General features: G+C 25.6%; 2 protein-coding genes across 3 annotated transcripts; both read left to right on the forward strand.

The window, feature by feature from the left end:
* Positions 1–98: 98 nt before the first annotated feature.
* LOC100209190 (UPF0488 protein C8orf33) lies at positions 99–5,893 on the forward strand. Of its 2 annotated transcripts, none has more exons than XM_065799995.1 (6): positions 99–290; positions 3,255–3,348; positions 3,608–3,660; positions 4,642–4,717; positions 4,903–4,919; positions 5,071–5,409. In XM_065799995.1, the coding sequence occupies exons 1-6, from the start codon at positions 153–155 to the stop codon at positions 5,173–5,175; spliced, it is 483 nt and encodes a 160-aa protein (XP_065656067.1). In that variant the 5' UTR covers positions 99–152; the 3' UTR covers positions 5,176–5,409. The 2 variants fall into 2 exon arrangements, with proteins under 2 accessions (XP_065656067.1, XP_065656066.1); XM_065799994.1 differs by having other exon boundaries at positions 100–290; positions 4,903–4,985; positions 5,071–5,893.
* On the forward strand, positions 5,752–22,363 carry LOC100212672 (activin receptor type-1C). Its single transcript, XM_065799991.1, has 8 exons — positions 5,752–5,893; positions 12,722–12,997; positions 13,283–13,534; positions 16,230–16,448; positions 17,455–17,706; positions 18,771–18,995; positions 21,634–21,764; positions 21,848–22,363. The coding sequence occupies exons 1-8, from the start codon at positions 5,824–5,826 to the stop codon at positions 21,980–21,982; spliced, it is 1,560 nt and encodes a 519-aa protein (XP_065656063.1). The 5' UTR covers positions 5,752–5,823; the 3' UTR covers positions 21,983–22,363.
* The last annotated feature ends 889 nt before the right edge of the window (positions 22,364–23,252 follow it).

The raw sequence follows: 23,252 nt of genomic DNA on the forward strand, positions 1-23,252 counted from the left end.
CTCTTGTGTTTTATTTTTCTTATTTTTTTGTTTGTTATTGTTTGTGTTTTGTTTTACTTTACTCGTTGATTTTTTTTATTCCAATTTTTTGTTAGTTAAAGTGTATAGTCTATATTAAAAAAAATATTATTTAGAAGGAAAAATATAAAAAGATGAAAAATGAAGACGATGAAAAAAAAGCCAATAAAAAAGCCAAGCAACAAAGTAAAAATAAAAAGAAAAAAGAAATGATGAAAAGCAAAAAACAACAAGAGCTGAAACAACCAGAGTTGGTTGCACATGAAAATATTGTAATTATTTGTTCATTTTTTTATTGACATATGGTAAATGTGTATTATTCATTAAATAAGATAAATGTCTAGAAACTTTTTTCCTGAGATTTAAGAGGGAGTTGGAGATCCAGTAGATAGTAATTTTAAGTACTAATTTTGTAAGGTTCAAATTGGCTCTTGAAAGTTTACTTGCAAATCGAAGGGTAGAAATAAAAATATGGCTGGCCACGACAAAGACTTCTGTAATAAAAGTATGAAAAACTGCTGCCTTGTAAATTGTAAGTATATGGAAACATACTGACTTGGGAATGTATATACTTTCTGATGTACAAATTGTAAAAAAGTATATTAAACTAAACAAAGCATACATTTGAAAGTATTAAGTTATCTTACTTGGAACACAATAATTGAAGAAAAATGCGTTATTTGAAGAGCTTCTTTGAATTTTTCCTTAGAAGATTAAGATATTTTGAGAGGTTTGACAGTACGGAGCAGTATGATAACTGAAAAATATATGAAACAAAGAGTTAAGAGAAATTGAATAGTATGAAAGAATAAGATTTTATGAAGAGTAATATATTTAATGAAAGTTTTTGATTGCAGTGGAAAACTGTATTAGGAATGAATTAGGTTCAGCTGATCTCATGTTTAGGTTTCTAGTTATACTTTTGATTTTTTAGAAAGTTTTAATTCAACTTACTATTCTTAATTAAAGTTAAAATGGCAAAACAAATGTTTTATTTATATTCTAAATAAAATGATTTGTACATAAAAGTGTTATAATTTTTCATCAAAGTATTTGATAAACAAAAAAGATTTGTTACCATTTTAAAAAAAGCTTGAACCTTTTTGCTACTGTTCTTAAACTACTCCCCAAAGTACTTGCATGCTTGGAGGCAAGTGCAAAAAGGCTTTAGTATGAAAGTGTTGACTAAACAAAGAAGAATGTATATAGTTATATTATATATATATGTGTGTGTGTATATATATATATATATATATATATATATATATATATGTATATATATATATATATATTATATATTATAAATATATATATGTGTATTATATATGTTATATATGTTATATGTTATGTATATATATGTATATGTATGTATATATGTTATATTATATATATATGTGTGTGTATATATATATATATATATATATATATATATATATATATATATATATATATATATATATATATATATATATATATATATATATATAGTATATACACCAACTATATTATGTATATATATATATTTTTCATGCAAAAATGTCAACTTTTTTTTATACAGTTTTTTACAAAAAGAAGGAAAAAACAAAAAATAATAAAGTAAACTTATTGCTACCCTAACCTTAGTTCTCAGTCGATGTAGCAGCAACTTCCTTGCATTATCTCCCTAAATCAGTTCATGTATGTACTAAAACCTTCACAGCTCACTAAATCAGTATAGCATTAGATTACCAATTTAAATGTGCTTTTAATGCATATATATATATGCTTTTAATATATATATATATGTGTGTGTATGTATACATATATACATATATATGTATATATACATATATATGTATATACGAGTGTGTGTCTATATATATAATATATATATATATAATATATTTTATATATATATATATAATATATTATATATATATATAATATATTATATATATATATATATATATATATATATATATATATATATATTATATATATATATATATTTTATATATATATATATATATATATATATATATATATATATATATATATATATATATATATATATATATATATATACACACTTCTTTAAATTGGCTTTGAGAGTATGAAAGGTAAAAAAATTATTCTTTTGACAACAAATTATGTCACTTTTAGTTACTTTGACTTTCATCCAACTTATCTGTGTTGTCTTAAAATCATTAAAATAATTGTGAGTGCATATAAAATTAAGTGTTTTCTAAATTACCAAAAAAAGGAAACTGAATTGATTTTTTAAATGTTTTATGCTGTTTTTTCTTTTTGTTTTGCTTTTTTATTTAATCTTATTTGTTTTATATTATTTGTTTTGTTTTATGTACTGATTTATTTAGGGATTGGCGTAGCTGAGTGTATATACATTGACTGACTTACATAGGTAGAACATTCTAGGAGTATAAATACATTAAATGACTTAAACAGGTGAAACATGCAAGAAGTGTACATACATTGACTGACTTTAACAGGTAAAACATGCAAGGAGTGTACATACTTCAACTCAGAGTTTTCGATTGGATGGGAGATCTTTTTATAAAAAAAAAGAATAGGAATTGTAAGTAAGGTCATTATCTTAATTTATCATCATCCCAACTTCTTAAAACTGATATATTATTTAATAATATATAATATAAATATTTTGAAATTTTTTTTAAAGAAATTAAAATAATTAATAAGTGCATTGAAAAAAACATTGATAAAAGGCTTTATCAAATGTTAAGTAGTAATTTAAATGTTGATAGCATAAAAAAGAAAGTAAATTGAAAATGATATATGAACATTTAAATTTTAAGTTACCTTATGACAATACTGGTATTATGCCAATATCTTTGTGAATAAAAGAATCATACTGCAATTTATTTTGATCTTTTGTTTAAAAAAGGTAGATTTTGAAGTTTTCCTAAAATACCTAAAATAATCTGAAACAAAATTTTAGTGTACCTTAGTATAGACAAAGTTCAAATAAATATTGACATTAGAATTTGCTGTTGCTGAATGATGCAGTCTTTACACTTAGTGTCTCTCCCCCATCTTGATTTTTTTTCCCCAAATAATACATCATTTAAATTGTTGAATAATATTGGAAAACTTAATATATTATATTTTTTGAGTTTAAATTGTAGTAATAAAAAACTATATACTGCAATTTTTAGGAGGTAAGATTTTTTAAAATTTTTAAATAATTTTTTATAACCTTGTAATTTCTTATTTAAAAGTCAAATGACGAAGATAACTTTGCTGAAGAATTACAATGGTGTATACAACAAATTGAGCTAGGCCTAAAGACACGCAAACCAAGTCCAGATCAAAGTAAATATCTTTCTGTATCTTTTTATAGTTTTTACAACTTGGTAGCAGTAAATTAAGTTAAAATTTTTTTACTTTTCCAGATTATTTACTAATTTGAAGTATTAACAGTTTTTGTTCAATAATAGATTGTTTATCATTTTTTTAACTTATTGCTATTGGAACTTTAATGAACTTTATATTAGTTTTATTTATTTTTTTTTAATTATTAAATAAGTTTTTTTGTTTTTATGTTTTATTATTTATATTTTTTATTTTTTAGTAATCAAAAGTCAAAAATTGATGCAACAATTAATGTCTACAAAAACACCTAAGGTTTAGTTCATACAATTTTTAGCTCTTATATTTTTTGCATATAAACAGACTTAAGATTATTCCATTTCCCCAGAGCTCTCTAACTTTTTGTTATTATTTATAAAATATTTACGGCTTAAAGGCCCTAAATATTTTATAAATAATATGATGGAATCTGATGGAATCAGTCTCTCTGATGGAATCAGATGGAATCTGATGGAATCAGTCTCTCTGAGACTGATTCCATAAGATTCACAAATTAGATTCACAAATCAGATCGCAGATCAGCACAAAGTTCGGAAAACCTTACTTCTAGTTGGCCTTTGAAACATTAAACTGAGTTTTTGAGCTGTACCCTCATTTAGAGATAACAGGAAGAGTTGCATAGTAACTATCAAGAAGGCACAAACAAAGCTATGAGTAGATTCATGCAGATCTAGCATTCATCATGCTAGGTAAGAAACAATGAAGAAGGGTTTCGGGGTTGGTCAACAAAGTTATTCTGCTTACCCCTAAAGTCTTAGCCTAGGTAGGTGGCCTTCTATAAGACAGTAGCTGGATGCAGTTAACATCTGCACAAAATGAGTATTTTTATTAAGACATCATCTCTAATCTTTACTCAACCAAGAGCCCCAAGGTAGGGGATTTTTAAGTCAAAGTTTGTTTTTCCTAGCCTTTACCTAAAAAAGCAAACCCTACAAGACAGAAGGGCATGAGACAGGTAGTACTGGGTTGTTTGATACCAATAGCAGGGTGATTATGATGATATTAAACCTGACCTGACCTGGAGTTGTTTAAATTTGAAAACCATTTTTTCAAATTTTAAGTTCCAAAAAAAGTTGGTTTTTGTATAAACCCTATTAATTACTTGAATTGTTTGCTCAGTAATCTTGCATTGTGGTGCAAATAATAATTCTTGCTGCAAGTTGCAAAATTAGTTGCAAATAACAATTCTTGCTGTAAGTTGCATTAAACATGTAAAAAGCTGAAACCTGTGTTTAGGCAAAAAAACGGATGTTGATGAAGTTAAACTTTGGCAACTACAGAGAGAAAATAGCAGCTCAAATCAAAATGCAAGGTGAAGTAAAAGTATTTTGGAATTGATGTTAAATTTGGAATTGATGTTTTTAAAAAAATAGTTTTTAGAAACTAATTTATTATATATTTGTAATGGTTATAAAATTCGTTTTTTTTTTTAATTGTATATATTGTTTATTTTTGCTTGGTTAATTATTTTAATTTTTAACAACTTTTGTTATACAGTATCTCCTGGTTGTTTGGTAAGTGCAGATGAAGTACTTATGAAAAAAAGTGTTTTTATTAAAAAAAAGTCTAATAACAATATGGTAAAGCATTAAATATGTTTTCATTTATATTTTTATTAATTTAGTTTTTTAAGTTATTTTTAGAGTTTTGTGTTTTTATTTTTAGCCAGTGCTAAGTACTCCAATTAAAAGTGAAGAAGTGTTTTATTTCAATTTTCCTCAACCATCAATAGAGACTGATTTAAATCTTCAGAATTTGCTGATTCATTAAAGAAAAGCGTGTTTTAAAGATTTTTGCTTTCAACAGATTGTGTTTCTTTTTTGAAAAAAGGATTATAGAAAGATATATAGTTATTTCAGAAAATGATATAGTTAACTCCAAAAGAACATAAAATAATCATGCAATTTGCTGTGAATCAGTAAAAGTAAATCGTTCTGTAATGTATCATGAAAATTAAAAGTTGTGCAATAATATGAATTGGAAAATACATGCTTTTTATAAATATGTAAAATGTCATTAGTATTTGACTCATTTAAAAATAATAAAATATAAATAAAGTGTCATAAGTTAAAATACAGTATGAAGTTTTTTAAAGTTTATTTGGTTCCTTATAAACATTTTACCTTGAATTTTTTATTAAATTAATTCGATAGAATTTCAGTACAAGTTTTTGTAAAAAAGTTTATAAAGTTTATATTTAAATATTTTTGTAAAATTTAATTGTTTAAGTTTACCTTATATATTATTTGGCTTAGTTGTGTGTTATCCTAATATATATTGTTTTGCTTTCATATTTACATGATATGTTATTTAGCTTTGTTTTGATGGTAAAATTCATAACAAAGAATTAATATTTTATTGGAATGTATACCTTTTTACTAAGGAATTATATGAAGACAAGTTGCCTTACCTTTTACTATGTATACAAAAGTTGTCCTTGGTACACTAATAGTGTTTGCTTGTGTTGGCATCAAGCATTTTGCATTTGGTAGATATTTTAATATTTCTTTTTTTACTATATATATATATATATATATATATATATATATATATATATATATATATATATATATATATATATATATATATATATATATATATATATATATATATATATATATATATATATATATATATATATATATATATATATATATGTATATATATATATGTATATATATATATATGTGTATATATATATATATATATATATATATATATATACGTATATATATATGTATATATATATATATACGTATATATATATGTATATATATAGAGTTAGAAAGATATATACACAGATATATATATTTATATCAGTGTGTGTAAAGTGTAAATTCTTTTTTTGTTGTTGTTGTTGTTGTTGTTGTTGTTATTTCTATTTTATTATTTTGTTTTTAAAAAAATATTAGTTTGAAATTTTAATTATAAGTTTATTATTCTATAGTTGGCATTAAAAATTACTAAAGTATAGTGTAAATTGCCAACTCAAATTTGCAGTAGTACCATAAGATACAATACAAATTAGCACTTAAATTATATATGTCTCCATTGTAACATTGTAAAGAATTTTATGAAAAGTTTATAAAAATTTTTTTTAATTTTTTGACATTCTGCTAAGTTGTCATTTTTTTGTGAGTTTTTTTAATTGAATTTTACAGACGTTCTTTTTTTTAACATTTGGATTGAGTTAAGCTTGATTTCATTTCACCTTTATTTTTTGCATTTTGTTTTTGATAATTTCAAAAAATTTAACAATAACTACTCTCTTACAATCTTTTTTTTTTAATTGAAAAAGTTTAATTGTAATTAATTATATATAATTGCAATTACTTTTATTGGTTGATCGACTAAATTGAGAGCTAAGTTTTAAAGTAAACCATACAAAAAAAAATATCATTATTAGTAAAGTTACTGATAACTATTTTTAATTTTTAAAGTGTAAATTTATAGATAGGTCTGTGTGGTTGGAAAAGCTATATAAAAGTCTAGTTAATATCAAACTGTGTGCTAAGAAAAGGGTTTTCAAACTGTCTAGGTAATTTGAAATACAGTTCAGTTGGTTTCCAAGCCCTTTATCTTTAAAATCTAAACATAAATCAGTTACTGATGTTAGATTTTCAATAACAAACTGTCATTTATATGTATATTTAAACAAAAATTAAAAAGTTGTTTAATTAGAGTATTCTATAAATGATAAAAATTTCCACTGCTGGAAAGCCTATGTGTTAGTATAAAATTAAGTTTTCACTTTAATGTTTGGTGCAATAATTACTACATAGCAAAGAAAACAAATCGATCTTTTATATTATCAGAAGAAATGAACCAAGTTGTTATAAATTATTTAACAATTTAATGCTGTTCTTTTGCAGAATATCAGCAGAAGATGTCAAAATAATGCTCGCAGATTTATATTGTAAAGAAAGATTTGATTTACTGCAGGATCATTTTTAAAAATATATTTCTGCTAATGATTCTAATGTTAACAATACCTTTAAAAGTTATTAAATGTTGACCTCCATAGCAAACGATTTAATAGCTTGTTACCATTTGTAAGTTGCATTTGGCACAAGTGCATGTATTTCAAAAAGCAAATATAGTTTTAGGTGAGAATGCTGAGCAGCTCACATTTGATTTATATGCTTGGTTTAGGAGAAGGATTTAATTAGTAATTTTATTGTTAATGGTATTAAAAATAATTTTCTAGCAACGTTGTTGTTTTTCACAGAGTATTTTTCATTCTTATTACCTATAGTTGTTAATACTATCTAATAATAATAATGTTAAAGCTTGAAATGTATTGTTTTTACTATTGTAGAATGCAACCTGCAAAATAAAGGATTTTAAAATGTTATCAGATTGTTTTTTATGAAAGATGAAACTCTTCGTTTTGACAATACTAGATAGCTTACTTTTTCTGTTACATTTATAAAGTTTCTGTGAAGGTGGAACGGTACTATGAAATATTTTTTTAAGTTTATTCTGAAACAAAAGGAATATAAAAAGACTCTGACAAACAATGTTTTTAAAATTCAGAGAATGCTTAAAGAAAATAAAAATGTAATTAAGTTTTTTTTTTAATTAGATACGAATAATAAAATTAATTATTTTATTTGTTACTTGTGTCCATTTAGTTCTTTATTGGTATTGTTTCCTTGATTGAAAATAGTTGACCATATTTCAAGATGAAGGACAACTTTTTCATATTTTATTTTATAAAATGAAAGATCTTTTGATATCACTAAAGGTCTTTTAAATATAGATTTTTCTGATTTGACTATCTGACATTTTTATACAAAAAAAAAATGTGAATATATGAATGTGTATTGTGATTATTCATTAGAACTTATTGATAAAGAAATGCTTGAAACATTGCAAAATATAACAAAAACAAAAGAAAAAAAAGGAAAAAAAACCAAAGGGAAAATTTTTTTTTTAAAAATGACAAGAAAAGCCTTTGATAAAGTGCCACAATCACACTTGATCAACAAATTAAAATCATATGGTATTGTTGGCAATGTTCTGAATTGGATTGAAGAGTTAGAAGCAATAGAAAAAAGAGAGTTGTTCTCAGAGATTGTACATCAAAATGGTTACCAGTTGTCAGTGGCGTGCCACAGGGATCAGTTTTAGGACCGTTACTGTTCCTAATATTTATCAACAATCTACTGGATCAAGTCAATAACAAGATAAAACTATGTGCTGACAATAGTAAAATCATAAACATCATAAAGAATGCAAGTGACAATGAAAAATTACAATTAGATATAGACAAAATCATGGCATGGTCCTCTACTTGGTTAACAAAATTGAATTATAAAAAATATAAGGTTATACATATGGGCAAAAATAATCCAAATAGAATGTATATAATGCATGATATTAACACCGGACACTACCATACCATATCTAGTACGGAAGATGAAAGAGACTTAGACATAGTAATACAATCAGATCTAAAATGGCAAACTCAAGTTAACTCAGCTGTTGGTAAAGCAAATAAGATGCTAGGGATTATAAAACGGACATTTAAATATTTTGATAACAATACGGTAAAAAAGATATATACAACTTTTGTTCATCCACATCTGAAATTTGCTATTTAAGCTTGGTGTCCTTACTTAAGACAAGATGTCAATAAAGTTGAAAAAATCCAAAAAGAGCCATTAAGATAGCACCGATGTTGAAGAAATTACAATATGAAAGAAGTCTAGAGGTCATGCAACTAACAACTTTAGAAGAGCGTCAAATACGTGGTGATTTAATCCTGCAATATAAAATTCGATATGGCTACGATAAAATCAATTGGGTTTCGTCAAGGGCCTCGTCTGAGACAACACAATTTTAAATTGAAATAGCTATTCTGCAAAAAGACTCATAGATACAATTTTTTTGCAAATCATATAGTCCACTCATGGAATAATCTGCCGAATGATATAATAGAAGCTGAGTCAATAAATCTATTCAAAAATAAACTAGACAATTCAGAGATTTGAAAAGACTTTTTATTAAAACAAAAATTAAAAACAATAACATAACAGCAAACACCTATTTAGTCAAAAGCTGATACAGTGCAATATCTACTGTTATTGCACTCCACAACCGTTTTAAAAATAGTTGTCCCAGCTATTATTTATTATTATTATTATAAAAATGCGGATCTAAAGATTCAGTCTGCTCAGAGAATGCCGGATGAAGCGACAAAGTCTATGTAAAGTGCTATGAATAATTAAGGCATAATAGGTATAAAAATTGCTCATTACCTGTATTGGGTATGGACCAATACAGGATATGAGCAATGCAATTGAACAGTGCATAAAACAATCTTAAAATTATACATTGATAATTTATTACTAATTTATTAATACATCATTTATTTATTCATGTATAATTAAAATTACACATGAATAAATAAATGATGACGACGAATAAATATTAGAATGATAAATATTAGATGATAAATATTAGAAAAATAGCTGCTGCTAAAGATTTTTTTCTCATGTATTTGTTTACAACACATAAAAATGAACAAATGTTAGGTAAATGAGTAAATATTGGTTTATAAGGAAATAAAGTTGTACAAAAAATCTAATTAATTTTTTTTTTTTAAAGTTGTGTTAACAAACAAAAGTTTGTGTTAAAGTAACAAAAATAAGAGTACTTGGACTTCTTTTTAAATTATTTTTTACCTTATTTGGTGTTAAAAAATATTTGGCAATTAGTTTTGTTAATTTATTTTATATTATTTTAGACTTATAAAGGACTTTTTTTTACATGTTGATCAACAAAATTCTGTAAAAAATTTAGGTGTTTAAATAATTTTTCTGGCAATTTATTTTGTTGTTAAACCCTTTTTAAAAAAAATTCCCACTCAAAATACCATCATTTATTTATTTTTTATTTTTTTTAAAGTTGTTACTAGACAGTTTGATAACATAGTATTATAAAACTATATAAAGTATAAATCAATCAATTATTATTCTTTTGGCATTAGTAAACGACTGGGGCTATGGCTGGGGCCAGGTTTGATAACACATAGCTGTGACCGGGGATGAGTTTATGATCAGTGCTGCATTAATATTGATAGATCCTACAAAAATGTTATTTTTAATTGAAATTTATGATATGAGTTATAATTAAAAACAAAACTTTTATAGGATCTATCAATATAAATGCAACCCCGGTCATAAACCTGGCCGGGGCTGCATTAAAGTTGATAGATCCTATAAAATATTATTTTAAAATAAAATTCATATCATAAATTTTAATTAAAGATAACATTTTTATAGGATCTATCAATATTAATGCAGCCCTGGTCATAAACCTGGCCCTGGTCATGGCTATGTGTTATCAAACCTAGCCCCGGCCCTAGCCCCGATCGTTTACTATTTGGCATCTAACTAATTGTTTATCTTATATTTTAAATGTGTTGTTTAGTTTTCCCAAAAATCACTTTATTTGGGTTTTGAATATATTCTGGTTATATGTGTATGTATATATATATATATATATATATATATATATATATATATATATATATATATATATATATATATATATATATATATATATATATATATATATATACACACACAAACGTAAGGGTTTAAAGACCCTAGAAGTGTTAGGTGTATACTATTACCTAGAAGTGTTAGGTGTAAATACTATTGCAGAGAGTTTATAAAATAACTACCTTGAGTGCTTTTTTGAACACCAAACAATATGAAAAATCTGCTCTATTTTACAATCATTAGATTTATAAATCTTAAAGTAATATAACTATAAAGTTTATGTTTTTTCAATCTATAAAATAATAGCGATATGGAAATAAATAATAAACAATGCAGAAGAAAATTTCGTTTAAACAGACTTTTTATGTTGTTGTTTTTTTTTGTAATAGGTTTTCAATTCGTATTACTTTCATTTCATATTACTTTTTCAAAAGAAACTCTTTTGATTCTTAGAACTGACTATGAAAAAAACTTCAAATGAACTTTTTGACTTATGCTGTAAAAATATTGTAATGAAAATCAAAGCAGAACTCCTGATCCCATTAAAGAGGACATTAAATTCTTATTCAATCAAAAGTCAAAAATGAATATAACTGAGGATGTTGACATGATTTACAGAAGAATTCAACTAATAAGTTAAATTCACAAAGTACCAAACTTCTTCCTTTATCAAGTCCCTGCAATGAAACTAGATTTATGGCATTTCTGGGATATTTTTATTGGTGCTTTAACTATGAAATATTAGAAAAGATATTAGGCAAAAGTCTTAAAATTTCACTTTTTAGACATAAATGGTAGAGGATATTTCTTATTTTAAAATAAAGAGACCTGATAACTGAGATAATATAATCATCAATGACAAGAATACACATTTACTTGAGTTTGTCAGGAAAAACAACTGGTATATTTTTTTCATATTCTATCATAATATTTAATTCCCTAATTCCAAGGGCTGTAATTCTGAGGACTAATTTCGAGGGCTGTAATTCCGGGCTGTAATTCCGGGCTGTAATTCTGCCCCTATTTGTAATTCCTTTTTTTTTTTGGGCTGTTATTCCAAGGGCTGTAATTCCAACTCTAATTCTGAGGGGTGTAACCAAGATATTTTTTAAATGATAAAATCATTCTCTTTAGTTAATCAACATTTTTTATTTTTGTATGCTATGTTTCTAAACAACATTCTATTATTGTATGCTATGTTTAAACAACGTTCTATTTTTGTATGCTATGTTTCTAAACAACATTCTATTTTTGTATGCTATGTTTCTAAACAACGTTCTATTTTTGTATGCTATGTTTCTAAACAATTTGTAATTAAACTTTTTATGTTAACCACAATTTAATCTTGAATTTTTATGTTAACCACAATTTAATCTTGAATGTTCTCTAATATTATTTTACATGTTTTTTAATCACCTATGATAAATAGAAGATGGTGCATTTTAAGCCTGGCTGATTTGTTTGTCTCAATCTTGTTTATAATAGTGTTAAAATACATTATATATTTATTGCAATGTGTCATTGCTGGAAGTGTATAACAACGATTATTGGGTAGTTAATAGGTATTTTCTTGCTTGTATAGTGTTTTTAATATTTTTAGTTTGTATGTATTCCTAACTTAAATTCAAATATAATGAATATTATCATTGTTATAATTTTTGAGTTTATGCATCATGTTTCATGTAAAGTATAAAGCTTTTCTAACCCAAAAGTAAAAACAGAAAGTTGTAACCCAGGCATTAACACTAAACTTTTTATTAAATTTTTGTTTTTGTTGCATGTTTTAATGTTGTTATTTTTTTCAGAAAAGGTGGCCCAATGCTACTGTAATAATGTTGATTTTACTGGTCTTCCTCATCGAAAATGTGTTAATAACATATGTGTAGGAGATGAGACATTAGAAGAAACTGTGTGTTATGCTTCACTTGAAATAGATTATAGTATAGAAAAAGGTTGTACTACTCCATCATTGTGTTACAAGGAAAAACAAACGCCAGTTCACGATAGAGTCTTTGAATGTTGTGAAACAAACTTGTGCAACTTTAATTTAACAGAAGAAACGATGAAATATTTCAAAATGTGTATGCTTTTATTTTTCTTAATCAAAAACTATTATAATTATTATAATTATTATAATTCAATTATTTTATTTTACATATTGAATTTCTGTCTAACATAATTCTGATTAAGCTTTTATGTAATAGGGCGGTGCTATTACATAAAAGCAAACTTAAGCCATCTATTATTTAAGTTTGTTGTCATACTAATAACCTTCAATTAATGGTTTCCAATTTTTTTAGTATTCCTGTTGAAAATTTTCAATTTTCTAATATTTATGTTGATTAAAAATAGTTAGGTATCTTTAGATGAAAAGAATACACAAAGTACAATTTTGACTGCAAAACAAACTGAAAGTAAACCAAGTACTACTCAAGTTGCAATCTCCATAGCAATTCCTCTCTCAACATTTTTCATTATATGTTCTATAATTGCACTCTATGTACACAAAGTTAGAAAGAAAAGGGCTATCAGACTTATCCTAGGTAAAACTCGTCAACGTCTCTTGCAAGAAGAAATGGATTTGAATGAGTTAAGTTTAGTTGACATCACTAGCTCAGGTGAAGTGAAAAGATATTTATATATTTCTTGTTATTAAAGTTTATTTTAAGTTATGTGTTGTATTTACAAATATTCAACACTTTCAACATGTCATTTTTGAATAAAAAAAGGTTTTCTAAACTTTTCCAAATTACGCAACAAATAGTATGCAACATCTTTTTACACATTTTTTTTACTTTATTAACTTAAATTGTATAGCATATAAAAACATATTTAGGGGTGAGAATATATGCATAATACAGAATATATACATAATACAGAATATATACAAAATTATACGGAAGAGTAGGACATCATGATACATGTGGCACCATGAAACATTGTAGTTATGGAGACATCGAAGACTTGTGACAACCACTTTAATATGCTGAAACAGTTACTAATAGAGCTATGTTTTGACAAAAAATTTTTATCATTTAATATCATTAAGCAAAGAGTCAAATTTTGTGTTTTTTTCAATTACAAAATAACTTATTAGATTTAAAGTTTTAAGGTATAATGTTCAATGTGTCTTTTGGTAAGTAACATTATTTTGTAAGCTACAATCCAGAAGCTCTTTGCTTCATCAATCAAATTGATTGAAAAAACAAGTTGATATTAAAAACAAAGCAATAGTTTTCTTTTTACAAGAATGGGGTAACTTGGGGTGACAGAATAGTGTCAAAAAATGAGCTTTAGAATAGTGTTGAATATATCAAAAAAGCTTAATGTCGCAAAAAAAAACCCAATTAGTTTCACAAATGAATTTAACAAATAATGTTGAAAACAAAAATAAGGAATAATAATAAGGAATAATAATAGCATATGGTAAAAGGAATAGTGTTGCAATTATTAAAAGGAATATTGTTGCAAATAGTTAATTTGTTATTGTGTCGCAAATAGTAAAAAATAGGGTCAAATCCAGACAAAATTCGTATTAAGCTGAAATTTGGCAGAAAAAAGTAGACATTCTTTGGGTGAAAAAAAGTCCTGTTGATTGCACTATGGGAACATTCCCTTTAGGGCAATTTTAAATTTAACACAAATATATATTTATTTTTTAATTTATTTTTATTATACCTTTTGTTTCCAAAAAAAGGTAACTTTGATCAGGCAGGCTGAAAGGGTGGGGGGCGAGTAGAAGCTAATGAAACATATTGTCCTTAGCAGCATATGTCAAAGGGCGCCAAAGATAAAAAAGTACAAAATAAAAAGAGACTTTGACTGATAATATAGGAAAGTCTAGACAAATAGAGGCACCTATCAGAGTTACTGATCGAACCAGTGTAAAACCTCTTGGTTCCCCTGACTTGGTAGACTAAATTTTGCCATATAATTAATGCTGAAAGGTTTTGCCTCACAAAACTTCGTTATTTCTTTATTTAGCAAAAAAATTATTTTCAATAAAACAATGTCAAATTTAATGGAATTTTATGAACGCATAAAGTTTAGTTTTGGCTAATAAGTTTAGATGTTTTTTACTCAACTATAAGCTAAAAATCAACAGCGAGAACAAATGTGAAAGTTCATAAGATTTAACTATATTTGAAAATTCCAATGAACTTTGTTTCTTGCTAAAGGAAGAGACATCCCGAGCAGCCTGTATCGTTAAGCCAACGTTGTTTTTCTTTTGTTTTCGACACTATTCATTTAACTCCTTTGTGAAGTTATTCCTTTTTATATTTTTGACACTATTTATTAAATTCATTTGCTACACTACTCCTTATTTTGTTACAATTGTTACAATTGTTATACAATTAGTAGTGCGACAATTTGTGACACTATTCTTTTCACATTTTCGACAATCAAAATTTTGCGACACTATTCCGCCACACTGTAATTTGATACAGCATTTGTGGAGGGGGAGGGGGCATAAAACTGTAGAACAATATTCCAGAGTGTCATAAACAATTCTAAAAATAGTTTCTTTTATTGTTTACAGTCAATTTTTACGAGATTTATGTGAATATAATACAAGGAAATCCAATTTTGATACAAAGCCTTTTTTTATTGGCGCTTAAGAATGACATTTACAACAATATATAAGGATTTCTGAATTTAATTTTTTAAAGATACTCATAATTTGTATCAAGGTACCCCACGCATGGGGTACCTTGATTACTTGGTAAAAATTTTTGATACTTGGTACAAATTTTTAAATTTAATTTTATATAATGGAAATTTTTAGATTTTAAAGTAGTCTCAAAAGTTTAACCAGTTATAATTTGGTAATTAATACATTTAATTTTTTGTAGGTATAAATATATTCTACAATTTAAAATAATTGCCTAAAAAAAAAGTCTATTAAAAATATTTTTACAAATCAAAAAAAAAAAAGTAAGTTGTGCCCCCTCTCCCTTCATAATAAAAAGTATAAATGAAACAGTGAAAACCTCGAAAAAATTAATATAATTAGTTTTTATTTTTAATGTTATTATTTGTAGTTTTTAGCTAATAATATTTATAATAAAAATATTATTAATAAAAAATACCACTATAATGTAGTAGTATTTTTTTTAAAAATCAAATTTTTGAAAATGTTGTTTGATGTTTGATAATGCTTGGAAATTCTCTAAAGCTTTTAAAAAAACTATTTTAAAATAAACTATTTGGTGTTTCAAAAATAAAAAAACATATTTTCAACATTTCTTGAAAATATGTTTTTTTATTTTCATTGTATGATAAATGGCTTTATTGGTTAGCTGTTCACTATAGGAAGTGGAGCTGGTTTACCACTTTTAGTGCAACGAACAATTGCACGACAAATAATTCTTCATGAATGTATTGGAAGAGGTGGATTTGGTGATGTGTATAGAGGTACATGGAATGAACAAGATGTTGCTGTAAAAATTTTCTCAACAAATGAAGAAGCATCATGGTTTCGCGAATATCAAATCTATCAAACTACAATGCTTCGTCACGAAAATATACTTGGTAAAATATGACATATTTTTTTGTATTGTTTTTTATAAAATTGCTCATTATGATTTTAGAAATAAAATTCTTAATATAGCAAGTTTAAATTGATTATGTTTGGTTTGTAAGTTAGATATTTATATGAGAATTTCTCTTAATAACAGTTGAAAATTAAATGAAAGTTAATTGAAAGTATTTTATTCAATGTCACACTATAGCACACAGTAGTGATTATTGTGGCTGACATACCAAATCTGATGAACAAAAAATGTAGGTACTGATTGTTTATTCAATTAAAACATAATGACTTGTAACATTTAAACCTTTTTATTTATTATAAAAAGCTCTTAAAAGGTGTGTTATTGAGCTAAGAGTTGAAGAACAAGTATTCCATGGTAGACATGGATTAAAATTTCTATTTCTATTAAGATAACCAAAAAAAAAATATTTTCATTTAAAAAAAAAGCAGTTGAATTAAAAGCTGGAGCTTTTATAATGTTTATGAATTATAATTTTTGTTTTAATTGCACCCTCAATTTACACTGGATTAAACATTAGATGATGATGATGATGATGATGATGATGATGATGATGATGATGATGATGATGATGATGATGATGATGATGATGATGATGATGATGATGATGTTGATGATGATGATGATGATGACAAGTATTCCATGGTAGACATGGATTAAAATTTCTATTTCTATTAAGATAACCAAAAAAAAAATATTTTCATTTAAAAAAAAAGCAGTTGAATTAAAAGCTGGAGCTTTTATAATGTTTATGAATTATAATTTTTGTTTTAATTGCACCCTCAATTTACACTGGATTAAACATTAGATGATGATGATGATGATGATGATGATGATGATGATGATGATGATGATGATGATGATGATGATGATGATGATGATGATGATGATGATGATGATGATGATGATGATGATGATGATGATGATGATGATGATGATGTTGATGATGATGATGATGAATATATAAATTAGTATATATTATTTAGGATTTATTGCAGCTGATAGTAAGGACACAGGTGCTTGTACGCAACTTTGGTTAGTTTCTGAGTTTCACAAATTAGGCTCCCTGTTTGATTTTTTACATACAAATACTGTTAGTTTAGAAGAACTTTTTGTGATGGCTATTAGTATAGTTAATGGGTTGGCTCACTTGCATACTGAAGTTATTGGTACACAGGGAAAACCAGCTATGGCACATCGAGACATGAAGTCAAGAAATATTTTAGTTAAAAATAATAGTAAGTACTATTAATTTTAAATCATCTAAATAATATTCTTTTTAAATCATCAAATGTAATGTTCTTCTAGCATTTACTCTCAGCAATATTTATACATTGCTGTATCTTTTAAATGTTGTATATTTCCACAAACACCCATATTGTTGTGGAAAAACTAAAATTTTTTATCGCCTTAAAAATAGAATTAGTAAACCTAAAAATTAATTTGACCAATTCAAACAATCAAAAAATTTTTTTTTAATTTGTATTTCACCTCCCCAAGGCCAAGAAGGCCACTACAGATGAGGAGGCTACTTGTGGTTCAAACCCTCTCCCAACTCTATAACTCCGAAACACGAACCTTGACAAGTAAGGCCGCTGCGTGGAGAAACAAGTTGAGCGCGGTACTACCAGGGACGTGGTGGGAATCGAACTCAGAACCTCTCGTATATGAAGCGAGCGCTCTACCACTACACCACTAGTGCATATTACAAAATTTTTTAATAAAAATAATTTTAGAGGTGACTGACTCTTAAATATTTAGTGTGTCCCTAATATTATTTTACAAAAATTTTTTCAAAAGTATTTAAACCTGGTACACAAAAGAAGCAAAGTTTTATAAAAGTTTTAAAAATAGCAATCATATTTCATAAAATTTCCTTTTGTAAATATTCATAAAAAAAAGTTTGTATAAATTGTTGAAAAACAATAGCCTTTATGCAATAAAATCTAATATATATATTTATTTATAATAGTTATATTTATAAAAAATGATAACTATTTTAGTTGTTATATATATATATATATATATATATATATATATATATATATATATATATATATATATATATATATATATATATAATTTTAGGATAACTTTTTGAAACACCAAATAGTTTATTTTAAAATAGTTTTTTTAAAAGCTTTAGAGAATTTCCAAGCATTATTTGGTAATTTTTTAAAGCATTTTTAAAATTTGTTTATGTATTATGTTTTAAATGATTTAGAAAACAATTGTTGAAGATTTATTTTGAAATTCTTTCATTAGTTAATTCATGTTTGAATTTTGAATGTTTTTACTTTAGAAACATGCTGCATAGCAGACCTTGGCTTATCTGTACTACATACTTCATTTAATGATAAAGTTGATATGCCAAATACCTCGAAAATAGGAACTGTTCGTTATCAGCCTCCTGAAATTTTGTGTGGAAGTTTTGATGTCCAGAACTTTGAGTCATACCGACAAGCAGATATTTATTCGCTAGGTTTATGTTTTTGGGAAATTTTCAGGCGAACTGATATTGGCACAGGTAGATTTATTTAAGAACTCAAAAAAAATCAAAAAATGTGTGTACAATTGAGTGTATATATATATATATATATATATATATATATATATATATATATATATATATATATATATATATATATATATATATATATTATATATTTATATATATATATATATATATATATATTTATATATATATATATATATATATATATATATATATATATATATGTATATATATATATATATTTATATCAGCCCTTGGAATTAGAGTTGGCATTTGGCAATGCTGATCTAACTGCTGACCTAGAAGTGGGGTCAGCAAAATTTCGTCGACCTCATTTCCATGTTTTATTGATAAACCTTTGTATCCAATTTTTTATTTATATATATATATATACACAGATATGTATATGGATATACATAAATATACATTTATGTATATGGATATGTGTGTAAGTATATATATATATATATATATATATATATATATATATATATATATATATATATATATATATATATATATATATATATATATATATATATATATATATATATATATATATATAACAAGCAGGCATTTTTTAACATTCGGTTGCTAAATAATAAATGTTTCATGATTATGCAGAAGCTACAAATACTGGTTGTGTATTTTGCTATTCTGTTTTATTTATGATACTTCAAGACGCTTTTATAACATTAAGAATATGGTTTTGCAAGTCTAAGTTTTAAAAAATAACCTAAAACTATTTTTAGGAAAAACTATTTTTTGGTTTAAATATTTTTGATTTGATGAAGATGTAAACTTGTTTTACAACTTAAATACATAGTTACTTTTATAAATGATATTTTTGCATAGCTTTAACTTTGTTTTGCATAGCTTAGATGCACAATTAATTTTACAATTGATGTAAACTTGATTTGCATTTCTTAGATGATGAAGGCTGGATCTATTTAACAACTAATAATTAAGATACAGGCTGAAAATTCACTTTTTGAGGTACGCTGATAATTAGGTGTTCTAAGCTCTGCAGTATCTCTTAGAGGCTGGTTTCATCAGTTTCACCAGTTTGTTAAATTATAAGAGTAATATTGCTTTTTTGTACATGAATTACATAAGTTTTCTTGACTTTGAAACTTCCTCTTTCTCCTTTTTTCTTTGTAACCTTGTAAGCTTAAGCTTGTTTTCTATTTTTACTCAGAATTTTTTCACAACCATGCTTTTTTTAGATTTTACAGGTTTTATCTCACTCTTCTACTTTATTATTTTTCCGCTTATTATTGTACTTTTTACAATTATCTTAAACTGACAAATGTTACTTATTTAATATTTTGAATTCAGGAAATTTTTGAAGCTTTTTTTTGTTTTTATTTCTTGGTTTTTTCCTTATGCAGCTGTTTTTTCTGATTGTAATTTCTGAGTTTTTTCTGATTGTAATTTCTGAGTTTTTTCTGATTGTAATTTCTGAGTTTTCTCTGATTGTAATTTCTGAGTTTTTTCTGATTGTAATTAGTTTTATTTTTTTATTTCTGATTTTAATCATTAGTTTTATTTTTTTCATCAAAATAGTTTTCTTAAGAACAAATGTTTTAATGTTAAAAAAAGTTGGTGTTAAAATGTATTGTCTAGTGCTAAAGCTTTTTTTCTAAAAGTTATTCTCAAAAAATCTTGTATCTGGTGCCTAACTTATGAGATAAAGTTATGCTTCAGAGATTAATTGTTTATATCTTTAACAGTGTTATCAACCATGACAAATCTAATACCCTCATGAGTCAGATCTTATAAACTTTTTCGAGTCGTTTGTTTAAAAGATACTACCCAATTCGTTTTATGAACTCTCTAACGAATTTATAAAATATGACTGTTTCGATTGACACTGAACAGATTCATCTGATGACCGCCACATTTCCAAACGTTAAATACTTTTTTCAGCTTTTTTTAATTATATAAGATTTGGTGTATATGTGTATAAGTGAGATTATTATAGTTGGTGTATATGTGTATAAGTGAGATTATAAGAGTTTATAAGGTTATAAGAGCTGGTGTATATGTGTATAAATAAGATGCAGTTTAAACTATGTATTTTTCTATTACGCCTTATAACTTTCCAATTACATCTTTACAATTACATCTTATGAGTTTCCAATTACATATAACGTCTTTACTATTACATCTTACGTTTTTCAATTATTTTTAATTAAGTCATGTTTTCGATTACATCTTGAAAAAGTATCGAAACGGTGGGCACTTATTAAGTTTCAAAAAGTAAAGGTTACAAAAACTCGAAAAGGAATTTGTTTTTCTGCTACGAACAATATCGTGGTTTGCTGCTTGCAATTAAATCAACAAAAGGTTATTCTAATTTAAAAAAAATATGAATAAGAAAATGAACAAAAATATAATGAACTATATTATTGACTTGAGTCGAATAAAGGTTAACTACTTGATTCGTCCTGCAATTAATGAATATTATTTTTTATTTAAAATAAATAGCAGTACGCGTCTTGTTTTGCTATAAATCTTTCTCTTGTTTATATTATAGTTACTTAAGCTCTTTGCTTATAACCTTTTTTATTTAAATAAAGCTATAAATTCTCACTCCGCCATTTCTAGTATTTAAAGAGTGGAAACATTTAAATTTTTAATGTTTTAGGACAAATTCATTCTTATGAATTACCATATTTTGATGCAGTAAGTTCTGATCCTTCTTTTGAAGAAATGAACGATGTTGTTTGTCGCCAAAATAAAAGACCTCTGTTAGATGAAAGCTGGCATCAAGATGAGGTACTGATTTCTGAATATTTGTTGCCAATTTTTTTTTTTTTTTTTTCAATCTAAATTACCTATTGTGAGATTTCATATTATAGAAGTTAAAAGCAATGGTAAAACTTCTCAGTGAATGCTGGTATAACGATTCTGCTGCTCGCTTAAGTGCATTACGCATTAAAAAAACTTTGTTGACATTATCAAAGGATATTTGTACAAATATAAAACAAAAGTAGAATAATGGTGGACATTTTGAAACGTTATAATTAATGGACAGTTGGGATCTTATTCAGTTAAGTAATGGGGCCATTATGAATGGACAAATATTAACATAGATTAACAACGAAAACACAAATAATAACATGGAATAACAACAAATAATAACATGGAATAACAAATAATAACATGGAATAACAACGAAATTTTTTAATAATATTCCTTGTTAGCATTGCTATTTAATATTTTTTTAAGTAAATAGTTTAAGCCATAGACTTTTATAAAAATTATTGGAAATTATTTATAGACGACAAAATTGCATGGTGTAATTTTTATATTTTACAAAGTGTATTTTGTGCTGCAAAGTTTGCGATAAATCAGAATAGTGTTGCCAATTCCGATTTTGGTTGTTGTTTCTTTTCAATAAATCGAATTAAATAAAAAAATTTTATAATTTATAATATAGATAACACCCTTCATGTTCAATTATCACTGTTTCCATGCGCTGCGGGTATTTTTTGTGATCAATAGAAACAAAAATGCAGAAGCATAACTTTTAGGCCCCGCTCTACAAGATCAGTTCTTCACAATATATTATTTAACTCCACATATATTTAATACATTTTCATATTAAACTTAATAGTTAGCTGTCAACAGCAGAAAGAATATGAACTATGAATACTTCTCCTGTTATGTATGTATAATATAAGTACGTATACTTCGAAAGTTTTTTAGCCCGTTTATAAATAAAAATTACAATAACGTGTTTCAAAAATTAACAAACTTAACTTAAATTTGTGACAAAATGTTCGAACTTTTATCAAATCACCTAAACATTGTAACAACCACATAAAAACTTTTGCCTGTGGCTTGAAGAAGCCTGAAGCATTACTTTGTTTTCTGATTGTACCCTGACACATGTGTCAAGTCTTGTAAAGGCATAAAACTCACAGTTTTATGCCTTTCAGCACCAGGGACGTCTTTGTCCCAGCTGCAATTTCTTTAAAATTGGCTTTTAGCAGTGTTGACTTTGGGGGTCTATATTTTAATGTATCGCAAATTTAGGGGCTTCAATTTTTTCAGATCTATTTTTCTTATTTCCTCTCATAGTAATATGTATATATAGGGCCTTGTTTTAAAATAGCCTCAGACCCCAAAATCAAATTATCCGGCACTGGCCTCTAGGCCTAGAAAAACGTGTAATGAAATTAAACATTTTTTGTTTGTATTGCTGCATATTTCTTTCCCTCGTGTTTTTTCATAGTATAATAACATATAATCAATAAAAAA

Source organism: Hydra vulgaris, chromosome 06 (assembly GCF_038396675.1).
Source record: "Hydra vulgaris chromosome 06, alternate assembly HydraT2T_AEP".
Taxonomy (NCBI): domain Eukaryota; kingdom Metazoa; phylum Cnidaria; class Hydrozoa; order Anthoathecata; family Hydridae; genus Hydra; species Hydra vulgaris.